This window comes from Drosophila rhopaloa, unplaced genomic scaffold (genome assembly GCF_018152115.1).
Source record: "Drosophila rhopaloa isolate 14029-0021.01 unplaced genomic scaffold, ASM1815211v1 contig_178, whole genome shotgun sequence".
In the NCBI taxonomy this organism is placed as follows: Eukaryota; Metazoa; Arthropoda; class Insecta; order Diptera; family Drosophilidae; genus Drosophila; species Drosophila rhopaloa.
Genome location: NW_025335059.1, coordinates 7,687,566 through 7,699,316, shown reverse-complemented (window position 1 = coordinate 7,699,316; position 11,751 = coordinate 7,687,566). Strand labels below are relative to the sequence as shown.

The window sequence follows — 11,751 nt, the reverse complement described above, 5'->3', positions numbered from 1 at the left end:
TTAACGAGACTTGGGACCTGGCAGATTGTTATGTAAAGGCTTCCTGTCTCGTCGTTATATTGTTAAGAGCTTGTTAGAATAATGGCTAAATTGATGCACATGAGTAAAAGCACACAAGATTTAGTTTGAATGTTGGCCTGAACTGATTTGTGAGTAAGGAAAAGTGATTGTCTAATTCTTTTATCATATTTATTTATTTAATTTGCTTTTGTTACTGATAGTTAGAAAATATTGTCTGTAATCAATTTAGTCGAAGGGAAAATTGTGGTCTGGGGAAAAATCAAGTTCCAGGTAACGTAAACAATTCATAACTCATTTTATGACTCGTAAATATAAACGAAACAGGCTTATTTTTGTCAGATTATTATATAACAAAAATTATTTTTCAATAAGTAAGTTTTATATTGTATCGTTTTTTACATTTTTTAAAAGGTTTAATTTTTTTGAAACTTCTTTCCAGTCAATTGAAAACTTTCTAACAAATTCAACAATGTACATTGGTATAGGACATTTAAAAGTTTGGTTGTTCTCGAAGATTTATTCGTATATCTGGTTATCTTTTTTTATGATATGATGGGCTTTATAATCCATCAATTGAGTTGACTTTGGCATGTATTTTCAAAAGTTATATATAAGTGCTTTGCATTGCCAATTAGAGTTTCGGTTCTCGATTAAATTAAATGTTATTTAAAAAAAATTAAATTGTTTTGTTAAAATATATGTGTTTATGGACGGTCTGTTGAATAATTTATGTCTCAAAAAAAGAACAGTTTTTAAAATATTGGCCTGCTAGAAAGTAGGCAACCTTTTTTTAAGTGGTTATTAATTCCTCAAAAATAGTTTTATGGTGATTTTTTAACATAATATTCCAGTTCCTACAAAACTTTCGTTTTTCTGTGTTCTGTTATTGCTATAAATAACTAATTTGGTGTGATTGCTCACCGAATTACAAGAAAGAGGCAGCCGTCGAGTGCAATGCGGTTGCATGACAAAAGGCCAGCTATTAAAAAGCTGAATTTTAGTCCGACTCGTAAATTATATTCGCATTGTGTTTGCCTTTCAATAGCCGGTCGCCTGCACGCACACACTGTTAGCCAGTCACACACACACAGATACACTAGGCACACACACAGATACACCAGGCACACACACAGATGCGCCACACACTCGTTAGGCAGATGCATGTGTGTGGAAGTAAGAAAAAAATGTAGGTTTGCCTCTGGGCGTGTATTGGTTTTGTCGCTGTGGTTATGCGCGCTATTTCACAGACACACCAACACACACACAGACACACAGAGAGGCGCACACACAATAAAAATGATTGCATTGGCAGGACGATGACAGGATGAGCGGGGATATTTGGAGCCATGGAAGCAGCCGGGCTGCATTTGATGGATGACTTCGAAGCCATGAACCAGATGTGACAATTCAAATGCCAAAATTCAGCTCACCCACACACACACACACACACACCCAGAGGCCCAGGGGCGTAGTAACTCAGGGGGAGTTGTCAGAACATCGAATATTTTGCACAACAACGATCCCCCCGCGTACACGCACCTGCTCACACAGACCCTAATATTTCGTATTAAAAAATGCATCGAACAATATGCGAGCCGGGCCAACTCACGAGTTTTTATTGAAATTGAATTGTTGATAAGTTTTGTCAACACAAAACGCAGCTGAATTTAAATGGGGTTAGCTCTTCACACGCTCGCACATGCTGGTGAATTCCGAGGAGAGCTAGCTGGCGTAATTGATTTGCTCGGTATTGCTTTTGAAGTGCTGGGCTAAGCAATTATCAATTTTTTGCTGACATGTTCAAGTGTTGATGTGTGTAGACGGAAAAAAAATGTTATGTGTTATGTTATGATCATGATATTCAAAATTCGGCTGTAGTTTTTATTTAATATTTAATATTTTCTCAATTCTTATATTTATAATTTAGGTAACTTTTTTTGCATAGATTAATATGATAGTTTCTTATCCTCATAAATATTTGTTACAAAATTAAAACTAAAATTTAAAAATTTAATGGATTACATTCTAAAAATCTTGCCATAAAATAATTTTACTTTTTTCCTAATTAAAATTCATAGAAACATTAAAAAGGATCTTCATATGATTTGTGAATCAAATTTTTGTTGTTAATACTTTTAATATATAGCTACGTCAAAAATAAATGACTTTAATCTTTTGCTTATATAAATGGAGGCATGTTTAAATAATCTCAACAGGATGTCACTAAATCGATCCTAGAACTAACATTTTTTTCAAAAATAATCTGGATACATTTCCAATTTATCGAATGCACACTTGAGGGACAGTTGCAATGCGAAGAGCCCTTGACTTGATCAAGACCTATTCAAAATTTCGCAGTCGAATGCCGGTCGGGTTCAACAGCCCCGTGTCGCAAACATTTAGCATTTTATACGCTTCCTGCTGATGATGCTGCTGCTCCAACTGCCGGTCAGTGTGGCAACAAATGTTGCCAAACGCTGTGCCACAATTTGTTTAATTTGCGGCCAGCCAGCCGAACGGAACCCGACCCACTTACCTACACTTTCCGCTGGCCACAATAACCCACTTTGGCTGTCAGCCGGGCCAACATGTTGCTGACCCAAAACCGATGGATAGTTGTGCCACGAGCAGTTGGCTAAGAGAGCGCCTGCGCTTTGAGCCATGGCCCGAAGAGTCTCGGACTTGGCTTGCGATTTCTCTGCAAAACGATGCTGTCGCTCTGCCCAATTACTCAATAGCGTTTCTCAATCGCTTCAAACACGCGAATGTTGGCCATAAAACGCCTAACTCTTGTTCGCTGTTAAATGAGCCCATTGCCAGACGCAAAACAGGCCTTTAATTGCCAGACGAATCTGTTAGCCGGCCATTCAGTCATCCGGCCAGCTATTTGTTGACTGGCTTACAACTGTCAGAGGACAACTCGGATTGTCCTGACAAATGACTCGACTTTAACCCATTTGGTCTAACTAGCATTTAAGCCAAATGCGCGCTATTATGTGTCTGAGCATCAAAAGAGCGTCTTAGAGCACCTGAATTGTCTGCCAGCAGCTCCTCGAATTAGTCAAGCGACAAAAAGGGCTGACAAACAAAAAATGGCAGACACGATGTATATGAGGCAATTAATTTTACCTCGTGGATTGACAAAAGCCTTAAAGAATTAAATTGGCCTGCTTCGCGGAGGCTGGCACTGCAGCAATTTGCAGCTCATTTAAATTGCAGGCGCGTAAATCAAGACAGCAACGTGCAGCATTTGGCGCCCAAGGCAGCGCGTCCAGTCGCCAGCTCACAAATCAAGCGACAAATTGAAATTGCTTGACAAGGCCGCAGAGTTATGGCATCCATAAAAAGAGTCCTAAAAGAGCCAGATAGTAATGCAAACAAGACAACCAGAAGATGACAACTCGACGACAATTATTCTGCGTATTTTAACTCGAAAATATCGAAATTATATGTACAATTTGGATATATTTTATATTATAAATGGTTTATCAAATCATTACCAATTTTCAAGTCTTATCAACACATTATCAAAAATAAATATAAAATGGTAAATCTCTTATTAAAAAGAAAAGACAGCAAATATTTTTATTTTTTAATCCTTCAGTTTTAATTAATCAAAATCAGTTTATAAGCGTTTAAAAATCCAATATATAAATGATACAAGTGTGCAGTAATATGTCATGCTCACTTTTCTTTATTGTATTAGTATCGAAATTTAAATTATTTTGTTGTTAGTTTTCTCTTCCCAAAATGTGGAAAGTGCAGGCCCTAGTAGTGCACATCTTGTTGATGGGATCCGTATTGAGTACATATTTTCAACCGACTATATTGCCCAATCTCGAGCCGCAAAAGACTATGCGCGATTTGGGTTTTAAACCGCCAGCGGATCGACTGGTGGTATTTCTGACCGATGGCCTTCGGGCGGCTACCTTTCTGGCGAGGAATGGCAGTGATGTTCCGGATCTCCGGGATATATTCCGGAAACAGGGACGAATCGGAATATCCCGCACCTGTGCTCCCACTAAAACGCGGCCTGGACACATTGCCATCTTTGGCGGCTTCTATGAGGATCCCACAGCTGCGTTGGTCAACTTTCGCTATAATCCCAGCAATTTCGACACCGTCTTCAATCGCAGCAGGAATACCATTGGCTGGGCGCACAGAAATGTGGTAAAGATCTTCATTAGACTGCCGCACGGTGGTGCCCCAATGCGTTTCAAATCCTACATGGAGGCGGAATTACCGGAAAAACTTACTTGCGACAAATGGACTTTCGAAAAGGTTCAAAAGTTCTTTAAGAAAGGCGCCAATGTTCGGGAGTTTCGAAATCTAAAATCGGTGGTGTTTTTCGTCTATTTGGGTGACATGGATATAGCTGCACATCGGTTCAAGCCCCTAAGCAAAAGGTTTCATAAAAAGCTTCAGTACACACAGCGTGGAATTCAAACCACCTATGAACTCTTCGAGCGAGTCTTTAATGACAGTCGAACGGCCTATCTGATGACATCCGATCATGGCACAACTAACGAGGGTGGGTACTTACAAATTAGGTAGCCAAAGCTTCTTGCATTTAAAACAATGTTAAAATGAAGGATAAATTGATTTTTTCTAGACTTTTATAAAACCTTTATGTTAAAAACTAGAATATATACAAGTCATTTTAATCAAACTAATTGCAAACGTTGTCATATTGCTTACTTATTCTTAAAAGAAATGTTTTTTTTCGTATTTATCAGCTGTGTGTTTTAGGATAGTCTTATATACTTTTGTATTTTACTAATTCCAAGTGTAATCTTTCAGGAAGCCATGGCGGTGGATCCACACATGAAGTGGAAACGCCTTTGTTCATGTGGGGAGCTGGAGTGACTCGAGAAGTAGTGGATTCTGAAGGTAACTTCCCTGGTAAATCTCATATTTCACAGCTGGATCAGACTCAACTGGCACCCCTAATGTCAGCTTTGATTGGTCTTCCACCTCCGATGAACAACTTGGCCCTAATGCCAGTGGGTTACCTCAATGTCAGCGCTGAGTACGAAGTCATGGCTTTGCACCTGAACGTTTTGCAACTACTGTCGCAAGCCAAAATTCTTATTCAACAACATGAAAGTGCCATTTTCTACAAGTGGCTCCCCAAGTTCAAGGATCTGGATTTGGATCAGATTGATCAGTATTCGGGAAAATTAAATGCCCTGAAAGCAAAAGGCAATGTGAAAGAGGCAATGGAGACTTGCCAGGATTTCGGAAAATTAGCTCAAAAATGCCTGGCGAACTACCATAATTATTATTATCTTCCCTTAATGGTGGCCACTACCTTAACATACCTAATTTGGTTTTACTGTCTTCTACTTCAGCTTAGTCGATTATCCAAGGAGCAGAAGGAGGAAAGAAAGGGTTTTCTAACTTTCTCAACCCTGTTGTTAGTTCTCTTGGGAATCATACTACTTACTTTGTTGCGACTGCAAAATGTACCGCATATTACTACTTTTTATCTATTGTTACCACTTGGAATGCTTATAATGGCCCAGGCAGAACGTCCTGCAAAAAGTGGCTGGATTATGACACCGATGTTGCACTTGGGCTGCATTTTGCTGACCGCTGGTCTGCTGATATTAATGGCCTTTGTTTATCAGCATCTTTGGGTGCTTTATGGGGTGTCCGTACTCCTCAACAATCGACGAGCTTTCCTGAAGCCCTCCCTGAAGTTTTTCATCTGGCTAACGCTGGTCATACTATTGACTGGCATTCTGTTCGTACAGCTTAATATAAAAGACGGACTCCAAAGGATTCCCCTAAAAAACTACCAAGTCCTGTATATCAGCATGCTGTTGGCTATTATTCGTCCTTTGATCCTGGGACACCGACATGATCCACGTGTTTGGGCAATCAATTCGATGGCTCTGATAGCCGGAGCTTATGGAGTTTATCAATATGAGGTTAAGGAATCGGTGTCGGCTTATGTCTATGCCGTAACTTGGTCATTTCTGCTCTTTGCTTTTCTATCGATTCGATACTTTGAAAAATCCACTTCTACGGCCAGAAAAAAATTGGAACTTATTACTATCAACATGGTCACTATCATCAGTCTGCTAACCATCGTTTGGGGTTCATTAAATGTCCAAATTGTAATAACCGAATTTGTGATGGGCCTCCAGGTTTATGAGGACTCAAGGCGAAGCGACGAAGTTGAAGATCTGGAGGAGAATCACGATCCTCTGAACCGACTGAAACAATTCTACCGATATGGATACATGATTCTGCTATATTTCTATGTAGCCTTTTTCTTGGCTGGACATTGGCTTTCCACTTTTTTGTTCAAGCCGACAATAGCACGACTATTTTATCCCCACTTTTCTCTGTACATATCTGGCAGCTTGCTGATACTGAAAATCTTACTTCCATCCCTCATCTTCGTCTCGGCCCTCTATGCCATGGTTCCATTTGTCCGAAAAAACATCAGATCAATTTTAATTTGCGTTTTCCTCATCATCGACGCAATGGGCCTGTATATGTATTACTTTGTGCGAAATCGGGGATCTTGGGCATTGATTCGCAAGTATCTGGATCAAGTCCTGCTGACCCATGTTGTTAATTTCATGCTGCTGGGCTGCATCTGCATGGCCAAGATTTTCATGGCCAAAACTACAATGGAAAAACCAGAACGTAAGAATGTCCGGCATTCTCGACGGGCATCGTCATCTGAAGAAACTCGGACTTAAAATGTTTTTTCGGAAAGTGCAATAAAATTCTTTTGCTAAAGAAATATGTATTAAATGGGACTCCGCGCGAACAAAAATTTTATAAGCTATTTAGTTGTGCACAAAAGCCAAAAGTTCCCAAGCCAAAAGTACCAAACAAACAAGATTAGTAGATTAATTTTAATGAAATGCTGTTTTTTTTGCCTCTACTAATGATAGTAATTATCTATGTTTTTAGTAAATTAAGTACCTCTCTTTTTTTTTTGCCTCTATCTATGTTTTTAGTAATTTAAGTAACTCCCTTTTTTTTTGTTTTTGTATTATTTCAACCGCTAATAATGGACTGACATTCAATTCATTTCGTTAATCATTTAAGCCTTTGACACAGAATTAGCCACGCCCTCAATCGACCGGATGTTTGATATTTGTCATAATAATTAGCTGGCATTTGCCTTTTCGCCCTTACCACGACACACCCTACTAAAATGGAGGGTTGCCGGGCAACGACTGATTAAATGAGCTCTCCGGCTGACGTTTTCCGCTGCCGTTTGATGTAATTTTCTTATTTTTTCCAGGCCCATTCCCTAACCACATTTGCTGGGCTTATGTTTGCGAACTCGTCGCCCGTTGAGCCTTTGTCGCCAGCTATTTTATTTGCCTTGGCCTGCTCTGACAGCTTGTTGAGTTTATCCTGTCAATACACTCATGGCCGAAAAGGGAAATGTGCCGGGATTGGGCTCTAACTGGTATTGGGTTTTGCATTGAGCCGGCCGACAGGATTGATCGGCGGGCTGATTGATTAATTGACACTTTGCACATTAATTAGCCGGGAATCCTTTTATTTTGGGAGATGGCTGGCTTACACACATTGGATTCGTCCTTGGCCTTGAGGCAGATGCTTATTTATTTATTACTCAAAAAAAAAAAAATTAGACACTTCTCTGATTGGAAATTATGACAACTCGTCCAAGTGATTTTTTTCAAAAGTTTGCCCTGCATATGCTGGCCAAATTTATCGTTGATTAATAAACTCATTAGAACTTTCCTTGTTTCCTAGTCGCAACACATGGAGTGAACGAACTTTCGCCCAGATTTAATTGGAAAAGTTGGACTGCGCCCCCATGTAAATAAGTCAGTTGTTAGTTGGTTAATATTTTTCTCGACTTGGCACATCTACCGTACGTCCCGTCAAAATACTCTTCAACCTCAACGAGTCTTTCATTGTTGGGCATCTTTATTTTCCATAGAAACCCCGAAGCGTCGGAAAGGTAAGCAAAAGTAAAAGGATATACATATATATCGGGCGAAGACAAAGAATTATGCCGTCTTGTCGGTTATTAATGAGCCGCAGCCCCGGGGGAAGCTCTGAGTCTCGATTCTCTTTTGCATCGACTAAAGTTTCAATTTGGCGGCCGCCTAATGAGAATGCATTTGAAAGGTAAAATGATTAATGTCAGCGCCAGCTTGGGGCTTATCTTTTTGTGGGTTAACCGCCGCCACCGACGTGGATTTAATTAAAATAAAAGTAAAGCAAAGTTCCTGTGCGCCAGGAGCAGCTGTTATGGCCAAAACAATTTTGGACCAACTCATTCGGCCATTATTACATTTGGCAGTTAATTAAAATATTTATAAAACAAAATAAATTCCGTCACGAAATTGAATTGGAAAAGCGCTTTTTACCACGATATTTGTATATTACCTACAAAGGTATGTTGAATTCAAAGGGATAAATGTATCACAAATAAATTATTTCAATGAAATATTTCTACTTACTTAATTTTATAGTCAATGAAAATTATCGCTTAGTTGCTCTGCTAATTTAGTAACTGACACATTTTACAACTACTGCCAGATATTTAATAGTCGAGTTTCCTGTAATATTGTACTTTTTGTTGGGGTGTAAATTAGTAAAAACCCAGCGGCAATTTAATTTGCTATTAAAATTTTCGGCTATCAAACCAATGAATCATGCACACAAAATGTTTCAAATATGCTTAAAAGTTATATGCAAATTTAATGAATTTGAATGCAATGTGAAGTTTTTTTTTTATTTGCCTAAATGTTAAATGCAAAAACCAAAATAAAATCTATAGCCAACTGTGCTATGCTATTAATTATGCGAATACTTTTGCAGGATGAAAATCACGGCATTTATGTTTGCCATTTGCACCCGTTTCTGTGCATTAGTTATACACAGGTATTTAATGAAGTTGAAATAGTTTTGGAAATATTTCCGATACCGAGGCAGAGAGCGTTGGCCTTTTATTGCAAATGCATTATTCAAGTGGATTAGCCATGAATGCTTTTTAGATAATACAGACCGCATCGTTGGCTTCACGGGAAAAACAATCACGTAGAATGAACAATGTTTTGGACACGTGGCAAGTGGAATACAAAAAATATTAGGATTCATGCAGATAAAATGGAGGAGTACAATACAATACCATCCTGATATTGACAATGTTCACTTCAATGTCACTCAAGTTTGAAAGCATTTTCAACTCGGTTTCCCTTTTAATTGCATATCAATTACAAATTAAATTCGCTCATTCTCATACATACTAATATTGAATTCGATTTCTTTAAAGTTACATAATTTTTAATTTTTTAAAAATGAAAATAAGTACAATAGTAACATGTTTAATATAATGTCAATTTCATGACAATTGTTAACTTTTTAGCGTATGACCTTATCAAACTTTGTAAAAGCTGACCCAGACTATTGGCCTTTTTGAAGTGATATCTCTTCACAATCGTAAGTGGTAGACAGTCGAAATTTGCCATCTTTAATATACATATTACTATCGTACTTTTCATCACGTTCTGACCTGCAAACAAACTCACACACATCCGAAAACCCGAAAGTTGTTTGCCTTTCGAAGTCGTAATTGAGTACGCCGTGCGCATGTATAAATAACAAACCAAAGTGTCCTGCCCCAAAAAGTTTCGTTCTCAGGAGCCATTTTGGGAGCCATATCTCCTTTGTTTTCTATTAAACAATTGACAAAGTGCCTTGTCCTTGGCGCTGGCTGATGCGACTACACATATAAATTATAATTTAATAAGAAAACAAACGAAAAATTCAATGGCGCCATAAACCATAAAAAGACGCTGCAAAGTGCTCGGCTGTGTGCGCGGATGTGTGTCGAAAAACAATAAGCAAACAAAGCCCAGGACGAAAAGAAAACGAGAGTAAACATTGAAATCATCTTTGACGGCGGAAATCGAGCTTACAGGATCGGGGGACGAAGGCTCGATTAAGTAGCATAAAGTGATGATAAATGCGACATTGAGCAACAATAAATTGTTGCCTTTTGTCTCTGCTCTGTGCGAATGGTTGTTGTTTTATGGCTGTGACTCCTGCTACCAGGATTCGCACTGCTTGCCATTGACGTGTTTGACTTATTGATGCTTCGTGCCGGGATTAGCGATGCGACCCACACTGCGTATGAGCAACGCAAATATACCGAAAATCATAAAGCAGCCCTGATTAGCATTTATATGCGTGTGTGTGTGTGTGAGTGTGTGCGTTTATATTTCGCTGCTCATTCAATTGTTTATTGGTAATTTGAAATTCATTGGACGACAGCATCAGTCGACAATCCTCTCGAGTTTATGGTCCTGCAGACAGCGCATTAAAGCTTAAAATCAATCGAACTGATTTCTTGGTGGTGGTGCACATCCATTGATTTGCGGGTAGACTAATTATACACTGCCGTAAAATACTTGGTGAGTAATTAAATCGTGGTAGTAGGAAAATAAATACAAAGCATTTTATAATAAAAATAATAAAATAATTAGCTACTGTACTTAATATTATTTTTATATATACCATGCGGATTGCATCCTTTTATTAAGTAATGACACTATTCCTAACATGTAAAAATTGGGTAATTTTTGGTCTGTTTATGTTTTGCTTATAATTTCTCACTATGCAGGTCAGTCTTTCAGGGAAATTCTCTAACGAAACCGCCGGACACATTTGAACTACATTTGAGCCGCAATTTAAGCTTCATTGCAACCAGCATGCCCATGGCCAAATGTAAGGGCCAAAGTTTTCCACTTAAAAAACGCGAAGTTGCCTCAGTGCTAGAATTGTTTTTCCTCTCTTCCATTTCTGCACTCTCCCACCAGCTTTTGGTCCTCATCTCATCTCGGTTCTTGGCTGCTTTGGCCGCAAGTCGTGCCACTTGCCACAGGAAAGCCAAACCGAGCTGCAAGCTGCACAGCCGGAGCTGAGTTCGAGATTACCTTGGTTTACATTGTGCTACGTTTGCGGCTTAAATATTGTATTAAGTTTGCTGGCTGGTGATTGGAAAGCAACTGCACATAAATAGAAAAGAAACGAGCGGGGCATTCCCAGAGCAAAGTTCACCTCATGCAGCTGCCTGCCGCTTTTCATTGCAATTTTGCATTATTTGCAACTGGGGGTTGGCCGCCGCCAGTCCATTGCTCGGAGATCTGTTCAAAAGCCAAGTTAGCAGCCACTTGAGTTGCTTGCTGCTATTAGCCGGGCCAACAGGAGAAGGAGATGGAGCCGCATCAGCAGCTGGATTGCGCATCAGACCAACCGGGCCGGGCAATTGCTTAATTGCAACTTAAGCTCAATTTTCCTGTTGCCCCACCCTTGCCTATCTTCCTGGAATTTTCTCCGCCCTGTCAGTCTGGGCCTTGTCTGTTTGTTGTTGGCACATAAAACCTTGGCCGGCTCACAATCGTTGCATGTAATGACTGGCATTTGCGGACGCTCCGATATGAGTCGAGGTGAAAGGGGCACGGTCCGAGGGCACTCCAACTGTGTGGGCATAGATAAACAGGCCCACTTGAAAAGCCCCCGGGCTTAGCCCTTGAGCCGGAGCCACTTAAAACGTAAAGTTGCCCAGGTAGGAATTAGACTTCCAAATCCGAGATAGCTATCCTTAAATGTAGTTTAAGTGTGGTCTACTTGCGGCCTTCCCCAGCCGCAAATTATCCTTTTAATGCCGCAAATCGAGTGCCAAACATCAGTGCGCCATGAGTTTCCCTTTGCTTTGTG

The 11,751-nt window shown here is 39.6% G+C and overlaps 1 protein-coding gene across 2 annotated transcripts; it reads left to right on the top strand.

Annotated features, from left to right (window-relative positions):
* The first annotated feature begins 3,735 nt into the window (after window positions 1–3,735).
* On the top strand, window positions 3,736–6,743 carry LOC108041392 (GPI ethanolamine phosphate transferase 1). 2 transcript variants are annotated; one of them, XM_044459093.1, is made up of 3 exons: window positions 3,736–4,552; window positions 4,822–4,911; window positions 5,373–5,404. In XM_044459093.1, exons 1-3 carry the CDS (start codon window positions 3,772–3,774, stop codon window positions 5,375–5,377), a joined length of 876 nt encoding a protein of 291 aa, XP_044315028.1. In that variant the 5' UTR covers window positions 3,736–3,771; the 3' UTR covers window positions 5,378–5,404. The 2 variants fall into 2 exon arrangements, with proteins under 2 accessions (XP_044315028.1, XP_016974802.2); XM_017119313.2 differs by having other exon boundaries at window positions 4,822–6,743.
* The last annotated feature ends 5,008 nt before the right edge of the window (window positions 6,744–11,751 follow it).